The 23,093-nt window shown below is 29.7% G+C and overlaps 1 protein-coding gene and 1 long non-coding RNA gene across 2 annotated transcripts; one reads left to right on the forward strand and one right to left on the reverse strand.

The window, feature by feature from the left end:
* Window positions 1-1,616: 1,616 nt before the first annotated feature.
* On the forward strand, window positions 1,617-13,952 carry LOC114128085 (multiple inositol polyphosphate phosphatase 1-like). The gene is made up of 8 exons (XM_027992509.2): window positions 1,617-1,772; window positions 9,154-9,332; window positions 10,819-11,144; window positions 11,210-11,359; window positions 12,050-12,236; window positions 12,931-13,040; window positions 13,125-13,234; window positions 13,322-13,952. Exons 2-8 carry the CDS (start codon window positions 9,179-9,181, stop codon window positions 13,776-13,778), a joined length of 1,494 nt encoding a protein of 497 aa, XP_027848310.2. The 5' UTR covers window positions 1,617-1,772; window positions 9,154-9,178; the 3' UTR covers window positions 13,779-13,952.
* A 1,622-nt stretch (window positions 13,953-15,574) lies between these two features.
* Window positions 15,575-21,890, reverse strand: LOC114128093 (uncharacterized). The gene is made up of 3 exons (XR_007605173.1): window positions 21,394-21,890; window positions 20,438-20,617; window positions 15,575-17,419 (listed from the first exon to the last, which is right to left on the reverse strand). It is a non-coding gene; the product is annotated as an uncharacterized LOC114128093 (long non-coding RNA).
* Window positions 21,891-23,093: the final 1,203 nt, after the last annotated feature.

The raw sequence follows: 23,093 nt of genomic DNA on the forward strand, positions 1-23,093 counted from the left end.
TAATAATAATAAATTCTTATTTCGTTTTGGACGTTGGCGTAGCGTAGGGTAATCTTATCTTAGCTTCAAATCTAATAGTTTTCAGATGTCATTTGTCAATCTTCGTCGATCAGTTTAATATAATATAATATTGTTGTATTATTTAGACTTATGAGATATATTTGTTTTACAATTAAAAAAAAAAAAAAAAACATTTTCTTTTGGCATTATGATTATTAGAAAACAAAACGTGTACATGATACATTGATACAACAACAGTCAAATAGAAATCAGTACCTACCCAATTACAGGCCATCATGACATATTGTAGCCATGTTATTTTGTATGTGTTCGAAATGTCGGACCGTTGAACTCTCTATAAGCACAGAACAATAAGCGTTATTGTTGATAATTTTAATCATATATTAGGTATAAATACATAGTATTTATTTTTAATCAATTGATTAACTAACTATAAGTACACTAATATACTGTAATATCTCACTTAGTATTTAATCACGATCATCATTATTGTAACTCAGTGGCAGCTCGTGGTGTTCAAAGTGGGCGGTGTGCAAGTGCAATTCTTATAAAAGTTTATTAGAAAAAAAAATTAAGTCTATCTAAAATATTATTATAGTTCGATATAAATATATTGAAATATTTATACCATGTTTAAAAAATAATTTATATACCTACGAACATAATACCAAATAACATGCGTAAATTGTATTAATTAACAAAAAAAAAAAAAATTTATGTATGATTGAGTTATTAAAATTATAACCGATATGAAGCGCCGCGTGTGCAGCAATTACTACACACCACGGTCCCATTAATTTGTGCCAACTACCCACTCAATGACAAAATACATATTTTACACTGACAAATGGTGTTTTGATTGAGCTGCACACCAAATGATGTGTATTTATTACATAACTTCAATAAATTATAGGAGTAATATTTTCGGATATATATAAGCAAATATTATTTTTTTTGAATCAATACAATATTGTACAATGAATAGTATACAAATTGTGTAAAAAATTGAAAATACATTTTTACTATTTTATCTGTATTAATTTATGTGGTGTGCGCACACTTGCACACCTAGGCACGAGCCACCACTATTGTACCTCATAAATAATAATGTAATTTAAATAAATGTTATTTATGCCTAATTTAGTGTTCTTAATTGTTATAAATTACACATACATAATCTTACAAATTAGGTCAATGTGCAAATTTACTCAATCTAAATACTTTTAAAAAAGTATTTTACTCAAGGCTGCCAATAATTGTTTAAGGTAAGGTTTTACTTACTATTAAAATGATTAAATATATTATACTGCAGTAATGCTATACTGCATTACTATGTTATGTATAACAGGGACAACGTAAAATTAGTATAAATTATACTCAAGGAGTTAATAATTGAGTGCTGAAAATTGAAATGCTGAAGTTAAATAATTAAATAATCAATGATTAACGAGGCAGGCGCGCGGCTCCTAAATCCTGAATCTTGAATCCAGACAGCGCTAATTCTCAGTCGACCAGACATGACTACTAGCGATTACAACGTTATCGTGCATAACTCGTCCGCTGCATAGCCCAACGATACCGTTTAAATAGCAACGCACCGAAAAATCGATCAGTGTGCAATATAGTCTGGTACTCAAGTGTTAATTATTATTTTCATATTAATTTAGTTAACTTTGTTTTTTTCGATTTTCATAAACAAAAATAAGTAAACCTTACTTTATATTATTTTAACAACAAATTTTTGTTAAAAGGTATTTTATTTTATTATTATTTTATTTAGATTAATTTTATTATTTTTATAATATTTTAGATTCTGAACGAAGTGATGAATGTATTGATTTTACAATGATGTGTTTTTTTTTTTTGTGTCTGTGTACAGCATAACTAGTCGAAATAATGCTCCAATTTCAAACTATGGGGGTGGTTTCCGATGTAGAAGTGAATATCCTTGGTGCATTATAGAGGTAAAAAGTTAACATTTTCCAACAGTTTTCAAAAAAATCGAGAAAAACAAAAAAAAAAATGACGGAAAAACGGCAATTTTTACGCAAAACCAGTTTTCGATCAAATCGATTTTTTTTATGATTGTAATTCAAAAACTAATCACTGAAAATACTTGAAATTTTCACCAAATGTTAATGTCAGTAGTATCTGTATATAGTTAAATTTTCAAAAAATGTTGACTTTTTTTGAGTTATTTATAGACCACTGAAATTTTCGATTTTTTGAGAAATTTTTTTTAAAGTGTCGATAAAAAATTTTTGGATGACCAAAAAGTTTTGAAAATTTCATACAAGGTTCCTTATGAGTTGTTTTTATTGTAGCTAAAAAAATTAAAAATCGTTAGTCACAATTTTTTTTTTATAAGTGTTTATAGTTCAAATTTTTACGAAATCTGTCGAAAACGCGAAAATTTGCAAGTAATTTTGAAGTTGAAAAATCATAAAATTGTTTGTGTTCATAACTAAGGATTAACATTATAACACTAAGTTTTCCATAACTTTTCCTTCAAGTAGCTATAGAAAAAACTCATAACATCATTATAGGAAAAATTTTATGTGCGTTTGAATTTTAAATTTTTACGAAATAGCGTAACGATAACGATTTATCCTCAAAGGATTTTAAGTATTTGTTATTATTCAAAAAGTATAAGTAGTAGATAATTGAAAATTTTACCAGTTATTAAGATTAGCATTTTCCTTACATGATTTAATTTTCAAAATATTTTGAGTTTTTTTGAGCTATTTATAGACAACTTAAATTTTCAATTTTTCTGAAAATTTTTTTTTGAAGTGTCGATAAAATTTTTTTGGCCCTATCAAAATACTTAAAAATTTTATACAAAGTTCCTCATATGTTATTCTTATAGTGATTAAAAAATTATAAGAATACATAGGCACAATTTTTTTTATTAGCATTTGAAGTTCAAATTTTGACGAAAATTCGTCAAAATTATTAATATTTACAAATTATTTTGTAGGTATAATTCATAAAAATGTTTGTATAGGTAGCTAAGAGTTGAAAATTAAATACAAGATTTTTCATAAGTTAAGCTTACAATAATTATAAAAGAACTTAAATTTTGGTGTATTCAGGCCATTAAAACATAAACCACCTTTAATTTTCACCAACCACTGGAAATTATATCCTAGGCTGACAAATCATCTTCGTTCAGAATCGTTTTTCGTATACAATGATACCTATCATTGCATTCAAATTTAACCTACCCTAGTCCGAGGTCAACCCCACCCCCTAATGTACAGCAGAACGGTACCCACTTGCCCGCTTTTTTATTATATATTTTTTAATTTTGTTTTGGCTTATTTTTTACGTTGATATAATTAATAATATGTAATATGACAAACTATAAAAGTATTAAATTGTTATATTTGTAATTTAAATTCAATGATCTTTAATGCTTTAAATTATAGGCGGATACTGTTGGGACTTGGAGAGGGCTTAAACCCCTTCAAAACGTAATTAAGCCACACCAGACGGTTGAAGTGTCTAAAAATATGTGTTTATACATGGATTAACATGTTAAGCCCCCCTTCCTCACGAATGTGACCAATTATCTCTCTGGTGCCTATGGCTTTAATAATTGTTACATACATATTTGCCCAATGTCCACAGATTCGAATGATTGTAGTTTTGTATTTTATACATAGAATAATTAATTTTGTATGAATTAAATTGATAATTTATTTTTGTTATATTCATAAAAAATAACTAATAATATTGTTCAGCTATTCAAATGACAAATTTTATATTGTTTATTGTTTATTTACATCTATTCGACATTGATTAGGAAGAGTTTTAAAAAAAATTTCTTGATAAATTCATTAATACACGAATAGACATTTCGGCTGTATGATAATTTAGATTTTGTTGAAAAAATAAACACAGTTATTAATTCATGAAATTGATATCTAATAACTTAAAAATATGTTTGTAAGTTAATGTCCTAGGACGTACCTGTAGGGTGGTTAGAGGTTCAACCCCCCCCCCCCCCAATAAACCCAAGTTTCTACGTGAAAGTATATAGCAGGTAAAAAATTACATACGTTAATTCCTACATAATATATTATGTGCAAGTTCCTACACGTTAAAAGAATGTATTATGATAGTTCCTAGTGTTCCTACACAGCGAAAGATAGGAACACAATATGTAAAAAATATACTATATTTTATATAGTATTATAAGTTATCAAACTGCTGATAATGTTTAAAAAAATAAAAATATCTTTAAGAAAAAAATACATACTACTACATGTTGTATAATATTATAATAAATCAAATAATAATATTTTTCCACCGAAAATATAGGCTTAATAATCTTCTAATAGAATACATACGAAAAACGTATGCAACATTTTCATTCAAATTTTTATCTTCAACATCCACACATTTCTAAAATTATTAAAATTCTCAAACTATTTCAAGTAAATACATACATGAAAATAAAAACTGCAGATAGTCACACAAAAACAAATCAATCAAAAATACGCTGAAAAAGAAAATTGTATAAATAAAAAAATTTTAGAATACTCAACAAACAAGATGAACTAATACGATTACCTATGTTAAACATTTAAATTTCCGAAATAAGCCACATAAAATATATCATTGATTAATAATTTTATACATATATATAATATTTTTATTATTTTATTATATAATATAACTGATATCAGATTGATAACTTATAAATTATATTATTACGTAGAATTATAATATTGAATTATTATAAACAATAAATACGTAGTGCAGGAACTTACATACGTAGGTACCTACCTTTTTTACCGTGTAGGAACATTAAGAAGTTACATATGTACCTATTTTTTACAGTGTACTAACATATGTATTTTATTTGCCTGCTAGGTCTGGTGTAGGAACTTACATTCGCCTACCCCTCCCCTCTCACCCTGAAATTTTCTCGTTTTATACGAACGCATTTAAACATTTTTCATTGTTTTATTCACCACTTACTAAGTTTTGTATAACTACTATAACAACTCTAAGAAATTTGTTCTCAGTACCTACGGCTTTGTTAGTATCAATTTTAAAAATGTCAGCCTTTTCTTTAATAAATTATTACTTCGTAAAGATCTATAATAAATATTAATTATTATAGATCTTTAATTAATATTAATACACACCTATGAACATTAAAACATGTTATACCTAGTGTTACTGTCATAACAGAAGTCAGAAGTCATTAAAGTAGATAATCGCAATGGTCAATATGAGTAGTATACCTACTCATACTATGAAAAGTCGATCTATTTTTGTGCTATCAATTATCCGCTATACCTATATTATATTATATTGACGATCCAATTCAATCATGACCACGCGAGGAACAGATAGTTTTATACACACAATAATCATTTATCATTCTGTTTATTTTGCTATAGTTATTGTTATTAAAATGTGTCTTGTGACTTGTGAGTTATATTCTAACATTGTATGTAGATTATAATTTATATTTTATAAAATTTATACCTAATATACCTGTGACCTGTCACGTTATCGCATGCCTTAGCGTCAGCTAAACAAATATTTTAGTACGGCCATTGTTATTTTTTTTCTTTTCGCCCGCACGTTGTTGTGGCATTACCGATGCGTACTATATAATATTTTGTTTTTACTTTACTGAAATAATAAGAAATAAATAAATAATAAAAAATATAGTTATATAGGAAGTTTTGGTTTTCCGGCAAAATGGCCTTCGCCCGTTATCACAATAATCATTTTCCGTCAAAAGTTATATTCTGATTTCAGCAAAAAAAAAAAGCGGGCAAGTGGGTACCACTCTGCTGTACATTAGGTGTCGTATGGATCATTATTATATATTATAGCAGTGTTAAATTTGAATTCAACGATAAGCATCATTGTATACAAAAAACGATTCTGAACGAAGATGATTTATCAGCCTAGAATATCATTTCGAATGGTTGGTGAAAAAGGTGGTTTATGTTTTAATGGCCTGAATACACCAGAATTTAAATTCTTTTATAATTATTGTAAGCTTAACTTATGAAAAATCTTGTATTTAATTTTCAACTCTTAGCTACCTATACAAACATTTTTATGAATTATACCTACAAAATAATTTGCAAATATTAATAATTTTGACGAATTTTCGTCAAAATTTGAACTTCAAATGCTAATAAAAAAAAATTGTGCATATGTATTCTTATAATTTTTTAATCACCATAAGAATAACTTATGAGGAACCTTGTATTAAATTTTCAAGTTTTTTTGGTCGTCCAAAATTTTTTTATCGACACTTCAAAAAAAAATTCTCATACAAATCGAAAATTGCAGTGGTCTATAAATAACTCAAAAAAAATCAAAATTTTTTTAAAATTTAACTGTATAAAGATAACACTAACATAAACATTTGGTGAAAATGTTAAGTATTTACAGTAGTTTTTGAATTACAACCATATAAAAAAATCCATTTGGTCAAAAACTGGTTTTGCGTAAAAATTCCCGGTTTTCCGTCACTTTTGTTTTTCTCAATTTTTTTGAAAACTGTTAGAAAACGCTTACTTTTGACCTGTATAATGCACCAAGGATATTCACTTTGCCATCGGAAACCACCCTTGAAGTTTGAAATTGAAGCATTATTTCGACTAGTTATGCTGTACACAGACAGTAGACACAAAAAAAAAACACACACCATTGTAAAATCAATATATTTATCACTTTGTTCAGAATCTAAAAAAAAATTAATTAATTATTTAAAATATTTTTTGATAACCCCTGACTTTAAATCTGTCAAATTGTAATGATTACGATGTACGGGCCTCACTTTGTATCACATATATATTGATAATAAACTATTATCTAAATCTTATCTTACTAATATTTCCCAAGATATACATGTAAAATTAAACGACTAATAGGTATAAACAGTATATACGGAGTGTATCTCATTATATCTCATTATTTCATTATACGCTGGATTTTTTATTTTGGTTAACTGGTTTATTTACTATGCTGACCTTAAAATTTAATAAAATGTTTTAAATGAATTGTATTTCTAGAGTTAAATAATTTTTTTTTAACTACCTATCTTTTAATGTAATTCTACACCTTTTTATAAATTTAAATTGAAAATCTTATAACACACACACAAAAAAAAATTATAAGTAGGTAGGTAGGTTACACCTATAACCTGTGTTAATTAAAAAATTCCAATCTTATAATATAATTGAATACTGTGATAATCATTGTCTATTTTATTAAGTATCCAAATTTAAGCTATTTTAAATAAACAAAATGACTACTATGGTATGAAGAAAAATCTAAATTAATCGATTTATTATGATCATACAATAATAGTAAGTATGTATCTACGTATTTTATAATTGTATGTTAAAATACCTTCAACAGTTTTGTAGACAATTATTGCAAACAAATTTTTTCATTGTCTGATAAGATGTTCAATTTAAGTTTATAAAAAGGTATAGAATTGCATTAAAACATAGATAAACAAAATTATTTAGCTCTTCGAATACAATTCATATTTAAATTAAATTATTAAAGTTTAAGGTCAACATAGTAAATAAACCTGCAGTGAACCAAAATGTATGATTTTAATATCATTTTTTTTTTTAAACAAGCTAAAAAATCCATTAAAAAATAAAGTTGTTACTATTTGAAAAAAAATTGATTTTGATGTTGGTACAACTGCTTACTTAAATTTTTAAAATTGTTATAAAAAAATTGGCTGTTTAAAATAAAGAAACACATCTTTTTTTCTTTTTTTGAAAATTCCATGTTATCGATCCATAATCGTTAAAAAACTCCACGTACAACAACATAAGATACACTCTGTATATTAATGATTAAAAACATTAAAAGTTTGTAGTCCAAATAATGCGATTGTAAAAACTAAAATTACATAAAAAGTACAAAATTCAAACATGTTTTATGACATTTCATATTTATTATACTAAAAAGAGTTTTTTTGACAAACTCGAACCTATACTTAAAAGCCCATCAATGTATTTTTAAATGTATTTTTCATTTTTTAATTGTGTTAAATAAATTATACTTCGTGGAGTTTTTGTTTAATTCACAATTTACATTTTACAACATACACTTAATAGTTAATAGTATAATCATAATTCAATATTTTCGCCAATAGCTGCATAAACTTACAGGAGTTAGGATTGTCAAGTAATTAAATAACGCGGGATATAACTGATATAAGGGGTTCTCAAAAAATATGATTAATAATTTATTAATTTTTTTTTTTGAGTAAAACGGAATACAACTTTTGGTGGAAAAAGGTCATGGTGATAACGACCGAGGGTGCTTTTGGCGAAAAACAGTTATGCCTGTTATATACTGTGGTGTCGAATCGCTCAAATTGCATTATTGTTTTTTCCACGCTAATCGACAAAATATATAATTTTTATTACCAATTTGAGCTTTAAAAGGCATAATTTTTTATATACACATTATTATTCGTATAATGGGTTCCATAAATTGTGAATTTTTTATTACAGTGTACTCTCGATTATCCTCGGATAGGGTGGCAGGGCATCCACGGATAAGCGAATTCTGTGGATAAACCGCAAGACCACGAATAATAATTTTTTTCATTAAACGTAGATATCAACAATTACCAAAAAGTATTAATATTTAAAAAGCGTTTTGTATTTTATGTCGTTATCGAGTAATCAGCTATCATAACCCAATTAAACCGATAATGATGTGTAATGTAAGGATATAATATGTATTTATATTTTATTTTTATTTTTTGTATACATCGTAGACTATATGGAAAATTAGTATTTTTACGGATAAACCGCAACTAAAAAATACCCAACGATTTTATTATAAAATTAAAAAATATTAATCATGGCTCATGAATTATGAGTAATTGAAACCTTTAACGTGTATTAAAATATACATAAAATTAAATGTTTAAATGCAATGATTTTATCAACAAAAAAAATTCAACTTATTGTAATACCAATATAAAAATATATATCAGAAAAAAAAATAAAAGTATTTCATTTTAATTTGTAAGAAAAGGAAAATTAAGTTATATGAATAAACCTTACTTATATACCAATGTAATTCAAATAACATTTATAAAATTATTTTCAGTGGATTATTTTATCAACACTAAACAATGTTAGTTCTTATTGCTATATTATTATCGACGTCGCAAGTGCTTGCAAAATTTACTTCACGATTCAAAGATCCGAGTTTTCCACAGTATCCAAATGATATGAGAGGTATACCATTTAGGTTGGGCTCGATGACACCATACCATCCACCAGATAGTAAGATTTTCAATTTATATTATATTATAATTATATATTTAAAAGTTATATGCCCCATAAGTAAATTAGGTTTTAAATAGCTCAGAACTTAATTTTGAATAAATTAAATAGGTATTATTTATTTTTATTGATATGTATATGTCTTATGGCTGGGGGTCATTCTGTTAATTTGTCCCGACACCTAGAATGTTACCATTTGAGACGGCGATTGTTTATAGCAAATGGTTGTTATAGCAACAGGTTGCTATGTAAAAATGTATAAAAAAAATAATAATAAAAAAAATATATATATATTATATTATTAGTTTAATCTAACTATTTTTAACTTTTTTTTATTTTTTTTATCTTTACTATTTTTTATTTTTTTTTTTATTCTAATACCAAATTGACATTGACATTCTTATGTCAACTATATTCAGTAGAAACAAAACATATACATGTACCGATGTATCTGCATGTAGTGTAGATACTCTTTAGTTTTTTTTTATATGCCTTCGATATCTATCAAAAATAATTAAACTAATAAACTAATATCTTTCTTTAGATTAATAAATTATTATTATTGTTATTTTTTTGTACCTACATAGTAATAGATAGTAAAAAATAAATATATTTGTATCCATTATTATTTTATGTGTTTTTATTTACATATTTATAAAGAGTTTAAGATAATTTTTTTTCATGTAATATAACCATAACCTAATATGTTTTATGGCGTAAATTTATGTTTGTGTGACCTTTTTTTATCGTGGAACATAAAACTAATAATTATAATAGGAATTATATCTTTTTCTTAAATCCATCTTCCAAAAACTGAAGGTTGGTATTTCAATCGACGTTTGACACAATCTCTCTTTAGTGCTCACGGTTTTTTTTTAAAAATTCTGTGATGTTACATAACACCACCCACGACAAGTTTTATGAGTAAATTACCAGTGAGAATGAAAACTGTTAAAATCCTAATCTAATCTAGCCTAACCAAACTTTAGATATTCAAGGTTTATAGATATTTATAGGTTTACAGCCGACCGTCTTCTTATCAATGATTCTGGCAGCTAAATATAACTTGGGAAATGCTTACTAATAATGGTAGACAGGTATATTATGAAATATTACATAATGTAGGATTCGTGAAATTACGATGCAAGACGATGACGAATCAAAACGATTAAAAAATTATAAGAATTTGTAAACATTGCCCAAATGACAAATGGCATTGGGCATCATAATTCAATTATATTTTTGTATATAGAATCTTATATCTAGTTATTATATATATATCTATGGACTACTTTTAAAAGGTTTAGCGAAACAGAGTGTCCAATACTTACGTATTTATACGTATTTTATCTATCAACGTTACTCGTAGCTTGACTCATTTAACTGTAGATAGTAGTATGGAAGGAATAATGAAACTAATAAGTTAGGGAATTTTAATAATTTTTACAAATTATGATTTGTAAAATTTAGCAATATTTATTTTTAGAGACATGTGTAGCAATAAGAGGCCATTGTACGGTGAGACACGGAGCAAAATTTCCGAAAGAAGATGTACAAAATGGCATTTCTGGATTGAACTTTATACAAGACCATCTTAATACACAATATGAAGATGAAAATAAATTAAATGCCTTACCCCCAGAAAATAAAGAAGTTGTTCATAAAATAATGAAATGGGTAAATAAAACGTCTGAAAAATCATCAAAGGAAATAAACGAACATGGTTTACTAACTATGTACAAGTTAGGGCGTAGGTGGAATTCTCGATTGTTAAATATAGTAACAAGTATTAAAAGTGAAAAAGATATAGAGGTAATAATAACAATATAAATATTATTCATAACAGAATAATAATAAAACATTTAATATATTTTTAGTTTAATTCAGCAAAAGAACATAGATGTATTGAAAGTGGTCAAGAGTTTTTGAAAGGGTTTCTCAAAATTCAAAAAGAAAAAGATTCAACTGTAATAAAAATACCTCCGGCTAAGATCCCAGAAATAGGAGGTGCCGATCACCGAATAAAGGTATAGTAATTAAATAAAAATAATTTCTAGGCTTTAATTTCAATCCTACATGTATTATTGATAAATCTTTATATTTATTTTTATTAACAATGTATACAAATATACAATACTATATCTCTACAGTACTAAAACGTAAACCAGAGGTGTGAAATGGCAAGAATCCGACCGACATGAAATTTTCTACTGTCACAAAGGCGCGGCACGACTTTTTTTGTTATTATTTTTTTTATACATTTTTACATAGCAACCGATTGCTATAACAACCAGTTGCTAACACAATCATCGTCTCGACTGGTAGCATTCTCGGTGTCGCAGAAATCAACAAAATGACCCCCAGCCATAAGACATATAGGTACATGTCAAAAAATAGATAAAGATTTATCATTCGTCTATCCTCAGACAGACTTGCTTTTTATAAATCAATTAAAATTACATATTACAATTATTATAATCGAATAACTATTTTATAGAGAATATTAAGTAAAAAATAACTTATGTAAATAGTATAATTGAATTTAATCATAAATTACTATTAATAATAATGTTTTCGATTTATGTATTTTGGATATACCTATTCTCAATTGCTTACATTAATAATTGTGCTTAAGATTAGTTATTGTTTACTTCTGTTAATTACTAATATTAAATACATTTTAATGGTGTTTTTATTATTATTATTATTATTGATAGTTGGATAAGGGTAAACCAGAGGTAAAAGGAGAACGTAAACCTAAAAACCCGGATGAAGAAGAAGTGGAAATTAAGTTTTTTAATAAAGTGTGTCCACAAAATACCTGTTATCTAATAGACAAAATTGGTAAACTATTATTTCCATCTGATGATGAGTGGAAAACATGGCGTGATAAAATAACAAGCGGTAATATACATATATTATGTTGATTTACTATTCCATTATTTTCAGAATTGAGTATATAATCAGAGTAGAGTTCGTTTGCACATTACTACTACCCGGGTACATATTATTTCTTTGTCAATAAGTCATATTCGTGATATACGAGGACTATAGTCTACAACTATAATTTTTATCTTCAGTACCTACATGTTATCATTTAAATAACAAAGAAAATTTGTTGAGGTTTTTTCCTTACTTATTTGATGCAATTCCTCCGCTTTCTCCTTACTATGCGTGATGAGCTCTATAGTAATGCATCACACCACTCTGCTGTTCACTGCCTTAGCTAGAACTGCACGACTTTTAGTTTATCGTTAAAAATCATAATTTAGTTGGATCCTATGATTACATTTGGAATGTCAACCAGTTATAGAACTTTCCCAAAAATCTGAGATACATCGTTATTCACCATCAATCCAATACTTAATATATCAAATGAATTATTATGATCTATACGGTGTGTCGGTGTGTGTACTTGAGGTATGGAAACGTTTTAATCTAACGGAAATAGAATTTAAAGCATCAATATTCAATGCAGAGTAAATACTTGTGGATCAAAAGTTTTAATTTTAATTTAAATATATATAGATATAGGTGATATTATTGTTATTTATTACTAATGTAATTATCATTTATTAGAAAATTTTTTTTTTTGTAGCTAGGATCTGGGCAATGTATATGGCATGTGCTAATAGTTATGTGTACGAGTATTCAAAAGAAGAAGAAGGACAAGCATGGTGTCATGTATTTGATAATGATGATATAATAGTAAATATATTTTTAAGATAATTTATTAATGTTTTTGTAAAAATTAAGAGTTCAATCAACTATTTAAAATATATATTTCTGTAGATGTTTGAAAACATGAATGATTATCAATACTACGTTAAAAATGGATATAATGATATAAAAACTAAGAATTATGGTCACCCAATGATGAGAGATATACTGAAGTTTTTAAAGTAATATTATTACTTATATTTAATTTATTATTATAAATATAAGTAGGTAACTGCAATGAATAAAAACCTGTTATTTTTGTTTTATAGTGAGAAAGATACTGAAAAATTCAAATTATTTGCTTCACATACTTCAAATTGTCTGAGTTTAATCACCGGATTCCGTATGCTTGAAGACGAAGTCAAATTATCACTAGAAAATATGACAGAGGGTGATAAAATGAATAATAGAAAATGGAAAAGTTCTTTAATAGGCAATTACGCATGTAATATAATGGTTGTAGTTTACGAATGCGAAAATGCCAAATACAAAATATCAGAGGAAGTTTCAATTTTTTTAAATGAAACCCCTTTAGAGATGGTTTTCGAAAATGAAAGAACGTGTACCCAATGTCCAATAGACGATGTTAAAAACCTAATTGAAGAATTATTGAATGATTTACCAACGGCCGAAGAATTGAAAGAATACGAAAACTCACAAAAAGGAAAAATAGTACAAGAGAAAATCGGCGAAACAAATATTTCTGAATCATCAGTTAAAACTTAAAAATATATTCAGTCATTTTTTTAACAATTATATAATATATAATTTTATTTCATAAATTTACTCAAATTATCGTAAACAATTATTGACAATGTATATCTAATAGTAGGTGAATGCTCTAGTTGACAAAACCTTTATTCTCAATAAAATAAAAATAAATGCATTTTATATTAATAACACTGTTAAGATATATTTCATTATAATATAATCAATAATATTGTTAAAGTGTCTTGTAGTAATAAATCTTTAACATGCATAATCTTTCTAGTCTTGGTAGAGTTATTCCCGGAATGGGTCTCCTACCTATTAATTTTTTGGTAACAAGCTTATACGATAAACCCCAAGGATCCCTATCGATTTGCTTGCAAAGGTTGATCCAGCAGATCTTTTTGCTCTTTCCGATTGCGTACTTAACCTCTTTCCTTGCTGTTCTGAACTCGTCATTCTCGTTCTGGAAAGGTTCTCCTCTGCACCGTCCTCTTTTAATTCTCCTGCGGGTTGCGTGACATTTCCTCCACAGATCTTCGATCTCTTTCGTCCACCAGTGCATCGCCTTTTTTCCTCCCCTGTATTGTCCCTTAGGCATGCTCCTATTGCATGCCGCCTCCACGATATTTGATAGTCTGTTGGAGCCTGTGGCTACATTCCTTACGTCCTCGAACGTGACTGTTGACATATAGTTCTCAAATTTGGCCTGGTCAAACTTTCTCCAGCTCCACCTGTTTTCTATGTGCTTGCTATTCTAATTTAGTGGCTCGAGCCTGATGTTATACACTATGTATCTGTGCCAGCTTAGCGACTCTATAGTCTATTCAGAATAAGAAATACAGTCGGTGACAACTAGTTTTCGTCGACGGTGGTCAGATAACACCCGTTTGTCTATCCCTATCAAAGACACTATCCGTAAGCTGACCGTATATAGTAACCACGCCCATGCGCAATAGCTAGCCGCCATCTAGGTTTATTATTTTGAACAGAGTATACTTCCAAGACCTCCCATTCACACACCTTGAGTACTAGCCTTGAGCTTCCGAACGTGATATCGATGTGGGTGCCTGAGTTACCTCGGACGAAGGTAGGTGATCCTCCCTTATTGCATACCGTTAGATCCATGGATGCCATACGATCTGCCAGGAGGGCTCCTCTTTCGTCTTCTAATGGGCTGCCCCAGTTACTCGACTTGAAATTGAAGTCGTCAGCTGCTATGACTGAGAGTTCTGATTCTCTAATGCACTCCTCAAGCATCCTCAAGAACTTTTCAAATTCGGCGATTGTTACGTTCGGGGAGCAGTAACAGCTATAGAATCTGATCCCGCTTGCTTCAATCCATCTAAATCCTTGAAAGGGAGGCCCTATCTTATCGATCTGCAATCTACTCGAGACTTCAATCGTGGACCTGCTGCCCGCGTCGGCATACCACCTTTCCTCCTCATCACTATCTCGGCATTGCTCGCTGAAGACTACGATGACGGTTTCGTTAGCATTCACCATTGATATTGCTAGGTCTTGAGCCGCTCGGCAAACTCCGACATTAATTTGGAGTATACGGATCATGTCTTTAGGTTAACTAGTACGCCGGCCGTTTCCTCCCTCCTGGGTAAAGACCTGGGTATACTGCATGCGTTTTCCACCGTCTTCAAGCCCTTGTGAGACTCCTCCTTCAAAATTTTTTCAAACTCAACCGCTGCAAGTACATCCTCCTAACAGTCGTTGGCAAAGTGGCCTGGCTTACCACAACGCCTGCAGCAAGCACTGCGGTCGATGCTCTGGCAGTTCTTGGATTCGTGTTCATAGCCTAAGCACCTGAAGTACCTAATCCGACGCTTGTCCGCTAGACGTACTCGGCAGTTCACCAGACTGATTTTAACCCGCTCGTAATCGATAACCTTGTTTGCGTACTCAGTAGGCAGAAGCACCAGTGCTGTCTGCGATCTGCCATATACAGACCTTCTATTGATAACGTTTACCATTTGGCTATGAATATTGTTTTCCCGGCAGAGGGATTCAACGACGTCGGTTCTCTATGACCAAAGGTCTATGTCCGGATCTCGATCATTGATCTTTGTTAAAGTAGCCAGACGTGCACGTCGTCTCCAGCCGCTCTAGCGACCTCCGCCTTCACCGTGTACACAACCATAGAATCGCCACGTACCTCCAACAATAGTTTACCTTTTGTCGTTTTTCGCATGCCGATAATTGATTTACCTACAGTGTTGTGGTCCACCCGGCTCTTTATTTTATTCGTTACTGCAGAGAAATCATCCTAGCCATCAATATCGACCAATATTGCAGTAGGGCGTGTTTTAGTTCGCTACCATCTGACCTTCACGGTATCCTCTTTTCAGCGATTCTTTCTTCCGTTCTGTGTTCGCTCTTAGATGGTTTCCTCCTGACTACATCGGTCCAAGTTCCACCGTCCTCATTGCCCCTGCTATACCCCTGTTGATGCTGTTGTTGCTACTGTCGTTGTTGTTGTTGTTGTTGTTGTTGTTGTTGAAGTGCCTCTGTTTGTGTAGTCAATTTGTTGATTGCTTCGCTCTGCTTTTTCAATATGTCCTTCACCTTCATTAAAGCCCCCGAAAATTTGGACCGAGTGCAGTCGGGTGGTTGAGCGAAGTCTGCTTTCGTTTTCGAAAGTATTTTTGATAGTTTTTGTGTGCTTGTATTTATATAATATAAATATATTATATTCTATAATCAGATCGGATGGTATTTTGGAGATATTTTGGTGAGTTGAGTCATGACAATGCAAATTGTTTCTTTTAATTCTTTGTGCACGTTTCGGGTGCTCTGTGCAAAGACTGCCATCGAATTTATGTACCCTCGGAGCATGGTCAGAAGATCTTCTTCGCTGCGTTAGGTTAGGTTAGGCAGATATTAATCGACCTTGTCGTCGTTGAGCTACTGGTCAGTCCTCCGGATTTCTCCCCTCCGTTTCAAGGAGCCATGGCATCTGTGTCTTGGTCTTTACCTGTTTCCGTCGCCTTTCGCATGTCCGTGTCCTTAATCCTACCATTGACTGTTGCAGTAACCTCAGTGGCTTTTCGGCCACCGTCGAGGGCCTGTTTAGTACCCCCGACAGCAGTAGATTTACCATCTCCGTTGCTGGCGGTAGGGACCTGATTAAGCATCCCTACGCCTTTAGCACCTGGTGGTGATTTCGACCCTTCGGGCGAGCGCTGTCCCGCATTGCCGCCTCCTGGGTCTCCGAGCCCCCTGGAGAAGTACGGTTTGTGCTCTCTGTTGTGCTGTCCATATTGGTTGATTGTGGCTAGACCGACACTGCCGACACCAGCCTCGTGTCGGTTGTCCTTGTTTCATTCGTGGGCCGAGACCATCCGGGGCACCGTGGGTCGGTCGCTCCACCGGTGGTGGTTTACGGTGTCCTTCCGTGTCCGTTTGCTGGTGTTAGCAGGTGGAAAAAACCTTCCGGCGCCAGCCACTTAGGGCAAGCGCCGGCGCTATGAGTGGAACCTCTTAGCACCGACCAAGTGAATGGTCAGTGAGCCCTCCACCACGACAAGGTGGGTTACGTCAGGGGGGGGAGGTTAAAGTAACCTAACCTAACCTGTCGCGGCTTTCCAAGTGACATTTTTTCAAATTTTTGCTTCAATCTTGTTAAGCCAGATAAGCAATTGTGTACGCTGAAAAAAAATTTGAGGCCCAAGTTGCTATAGCCAAAATTACATATATTACATACATAATTACATATATTATTATATATAGCCAATACACGAGCAGTCTGCGTTTAGAGGTTTAATCCACACAATGCCCCGTGTTTCGGAGGTTTATGGATGGCAACTGTCCAGTCAAAAAAATGCCTTTTCAAGTTTATTGAAAATTTTGGGTCAAATCTCTAATATGCAGGTGTTAGCATGACGTAAAACATTGAACAGTAAAAATTTAATAAATACTAATATTAGTACCTACATAGTTTACCTAATAGCAATTTTTAAATTCACAAACCATAAAATAACTTCTTAGAAACTTAATTTCAAAACTCCTTCTCATAAACTAGTCATTGTTCATCAATCATAAAATGTACTGCAAGTATCATTTTTATATGTCAAACCATAATAAGTAATACTACAGTATTTATTTTCAAATTTCTGTAACTTAAAATATTAAAATAATTAAATTTAAAAAAAGTTTTTCAATTAAATCTACGAATAAAATTGTTTATAAATTTCACTATGTGCGCTTAAACGATCAACGATATTGTTAATTATCTAGAGTAGAGTTATTTGTGTATAAACTAGAATACAAAACATTAGATTCCGGGAGGAAGTAATGCGAAAGCGGTTTCCTCCCGGTCGTCGGTTCAAACAGGAAAAAAAAAAGAATACAAAACATTAATAATGGATAGTTATTATTAGTGTATATATTTAGATATTTTGCTAAGTCTAAACTAAAAATGTAATAAAAATGCATTGACACCACTTTTAAATAGATAATGTATAATGAAATAACATTTCAATGCATTTTTTAGTTTAGACTTCCCGAAATATGTTTATTAATTGTACACTGTTAATATGTTTTGTGTTCTAATATTCATACGAAAATAATCATATTCTGGAGACTTAACAATATCACTGTTTGTTTAAGTTTAGGTACTGTTATCTGTATTGTATAACTTAAAATAAATTTCAATTTAAGATTTCCAGCTGAAAATAAAAAATTCTCCATAGGTACTTTTTAAAATAACTGGAAAATACAAATCATTAAAAATTGAATTTAACTGGAAATTTTTACTTAAAACCAATAAAATTTAGTTATGTTAATTTATTTTAAATAACATAATATTGTTAAATTAATGGTATAGGAATAACAACGAATACAATTGTGTATTTAAGTACAGTATAATAGTATACTTATGCATTTAATAAAAGTGTTCAAAGTATATTTGTACTTATTTAAAAAGATACATATTGTCCTAACCTGTATTTAATTAAGTTGACTGTATCCTATAAGATACATTGACAAGAAATGTATACTATTTTATTGCTTTTATTTATTGTATCCTATAGGATACATCGATATTACTGAAAATATTAGTTTTTTATAATATTAATAATAGAAAGAGTTAGGTATATTAGATATAATTATTAATTAATATTTTATAAGATATTATAAGCTATTTATTATTGTTGGGGCGTTGACTAATTATACAATATTAATAGAATTGAGGGTAGCTCCAATAAAAATAATAAAGCAGATAAATGTAATTAAGTGGACTGTATACTTAATAACAATATAAAAAGATCACACAAGTAATAAATAATATAATAATATCCACCTGTTTGGCAGTATATAAAAAATAGATAATACTGAATAACATAAAACAATCAGCAATAGGCTAAATCAAAGTATAGTTAATGTAACCAATATAACAATAGTAACAATATATATATATATATGTATATATATATATAAATGAATTAATAGAAACAAAATAATTATAATAATCACAAATTTGAGTCATGAAACAGTTTTTAACACAGGTAATAATTAAAAACCTAAGTAACAAATATTTATGCCTTAGATAACACTTATAAAAATATCACAATATTACAATAAATAATAGCAATAAAATCATGTGGTGCACCACGTACCTTAAGTATAATTATGATGCCCTGTGGTGCCCAGATCCGTATATAATAATTTTAATAAGTTACAATAAATAATAACAGGATGATCTGGCACACGCACATAAGCCCCGCTAAACATACACGAAGAATCAAATAATAATCTGCAGCCAAACCAATAATACAACACCGAGAGACATTCTCCAATGACAATTTATTATATGTTAGAACGATCTCCTGCAAATATAATAATATTCAACAACCGCAACAGAAGATGACCGAACGATACGTACCAAAAACCGACATTCACCGAATACTGAGCCAAACCACGTGGTGAAAATAAGGACCAATATACGCATACAAGCGAAACCAAGAAGTATATTGAACAACGAGCAAACAACTAAACTTGCTGTCTCGAGAGCACCGAAAAGAAGAAGAAAAAAAGTGACTAGAAAAAAAAGGTACAACAGACCATACCGAATACAAATAATAATATGAACGTAGGAATGATATTCAGTGCCATACACACAATATTATATAAAACAAGGCAATCATTGTATATTTGGTGGCATTGATACAATGATTGTGCAATAGAATAATAAATGTAGCACCCAAAAATACTAAATAACATTTGAATAAAATAACAAAATAATAGTGATAACAACACTGATTATAGCTAACAGCTTGTGAGCGTGAACAATTATTATTATAAAGTTTACACTTTGCATGAATATTATTTTAGTATTGATTGAATTTAACTTTATTTTTACGATATTCATAAACAACATTTGGTAAAAATAATTTCATATTATTTTATCAACAAATTTCTATTAAAAGGTTATTTTGTTATTATTTTATTTGGATTAATTATGATATTTTCATAATATTTTTTAAAATGTATCATTATTATTTATATAATGTTCCAGAAAATATGGAAGGGAAAATTTAAAAAATGTTTATAATAACTATTTCGCTTTTAATTTTACAGTGGGTATGTTAAATAATTAAAGTTGAACGAATGGATTTTATTCTCAATGAAATAAAATAAAATTAATTTTATACAAATACGATACATACCTATTAAAAAATGTTCTATACTCAAATTATTTAAATTCCCAACTGTAATTGCAACGCTTGTCCACTGGAACTCACGAAATTTTATGATTCACCAATTCCCGAGAAAATTTATTGGATACTTTGCCTGTATATGATTTTTATATTTATTATTACGGAACAATCCCAAAAGCAATAAAGTACCTATAATAACATATAAAGATAAAAAGATTAGGTAGCTCCGAATGAATAAAAATATTTTATGAATTGGTAACTCGCCACATGCACCGTATTTTTGAAGGATAAAAAAAAAACGAATGCACCACAGTTCCGTTTTCTAAAATTATTTTTAACACCAAAACTTAACATCCATAAAATTAAGCGGGATAGTCGAATTGCACTTATTACCTAAAAAGAAATGGTCGAATTGCACTTAGGTTGAAAAAAGGTAATAGTTGAACTGCACTCGGTTAAAAATTAGGTAGTAATCGAATTGCACTCATTCAAAAAAAGAGTTAAAATGGAAAAACCGTGGAAACCCGTTAAAAATATTGTGAATCTTATGTTTACGAATGCTACAGTAAAAATGTATAATATAATATAATATAATGTATAATAATATAATATATAAGAATAATTATAATGTATAAATATATAATTAACATAATGTGATGTATAAAACAATCATTTTTAACCACGCCAATGATTAAAATCATTGTCAGTTCTAAGCCTGTAAGTGGGAAGGAAAATGAATGTTTACTAAATGTTTAACTCCTTCAAATGTATGATAATTTGGTTGAAATACTTTTTTTGAGCCCAAGTGCAATTCGACTACTACCTGCTTTTTACCCGAGTGCAGTTCGACCATTACCTTTTTTAAACCCAAGTGTAATTCGACTAAGATGAGTGCAATTCGACCATACCCAAATTAAGATATCGCTGTATCGGTGTAAAACCATATTGAAATTAAACTATTATACCTGCAAAGCCATATCAAATCATTATTGTGTAATGATTTAAATCCCATGTCTACGTACTATTAGACGTTCTTGTGTGTTCCGTACTTCCGTTCTATATGAATATCGTACTTTGTGTTTTAACGAATCGACAGTGATCACTTTAATTAGTTCTTTAACTATAGCTGTTGCTTAAAATATTATTAATTTAAATTATTAAATTATTACAAATCTTTTAATAAAGTTTTATTTAAATATGGGAAGTGAGATAAGTGTTTTATAGTCAAAGAAAAATATGCTGTTGGTAAAAAATCAATTATAATATAATTTAAAATATACAGAATGAAATAGATACTAGAAAAATTGGATGGAAATGCATAAAAAATCGTTTAAAACAAAATTCACAAAATTAGCGTTGGTTATAATTTTTGGCAAGAATCAGGTACACATAATATGATAATGAACATTAATTCTGCCAATAGGTAATATAGTTAGTTTACTGTTATTCAACAATGTTTTCGTTGGCATTTAAAATTAATAAAAATATACCAAGCATAGAAAATATTAACCTAAATAATTTACAAACATTTCAAATAGGTATCTATGATTATTTGATTATTAATTAGGTAAGTACCTTCCTACAATAAAATGAGAAAAATTGTCTATTAGAAATCGTTATTTTAAGCTTAAATATCCTATTTGGTTGTTATTTAAATTTCAGTTACTCATACAATTAAATAAGTAATAGGTTCAAATGTACATTAGAGCGCAAGTGGGTTATAAAAAAGGTGTGATGAGTGCAAATGGTTTGCACCGGATTACCGATTAGCGGTAACTGACATTTTTTGGCAACGGTCATAGATATATACAACTAGTTAAAAGGTAGGTAGTATAACCATGCATATTATGTAACTATGTAGTTTTGTATATCTATAGAAGTGATGGTTAATCATATAGCCATCATTTTTTATTTATTAAAAAATGAATTAAGCATTAAGAGCAAAATCAGTTACATCATTTAGTAAGAGGGATAGTATACAACTCTGCAGTCTATCTATTCTCTGTGTAAAGAAAGAACATGTCGATTCTGCGCAACTTGAAGTAACACATCCCTGCCATCAAGACCGATTTTATTATGGCCTGATGTCGCGTGAAGGTCCATCATGCGAAAAAAAGCCGACATTCCACATCGAACGAACACGCCGCACATTCTCTCGCTGGATAAAAAAGAAAGAATATGCTTTAACAACACAACAAAGAAACAACATTTTTAGAAAAAGGATAGCATGCTTGAGTATACAATACACTTAGAAATTAGAGTTCTATCGTGTTGGCACTCAGGTATTGGCTTTTTTTTAAATAATTATAAGACTTAGAAACCTATGACAGGGTGTTGGAGACAAATAGTTATCATATTAATTCGTCTTTGCAGAGCACCGGATATCGATTTTTGACCTAAATCGTTGATAATGGATATAAGCACTGTATAATCCTACAGTCTATAGTAGGTAGGCATACGATTTTTTTTTTTTTTTCTGCTACTCTTATTACTTCGTATTCATATAATGTAAATCATTTATTTATAATAGTATAATACAGAAATACATTAAACAGTAAAAAAAACAAAGATCGCCTATCTGAGTCTCTCTCTAACCGCCTCCGCTGCCGCGCCACAATCGCCATATACAACTACCAGCAATCGGCGTCGGCGGTGGCGATTTCGA

The sequence above is a fragment of the Aphis gossypii genome, chromosome 3, assembly GCF_020184175.1.
Source record: "Aphis gossypii isolate Hap1 chromosome 3, ASM2018417v2, whole genome shotgun sequence".
Classification (NCBI taxonomy): domain Eukaryota; kingdom Metazoa; phylum Arthropoda; class Insecta; order Hemiptera; family Aphididae; genus Aphis; species Aphis gossypii.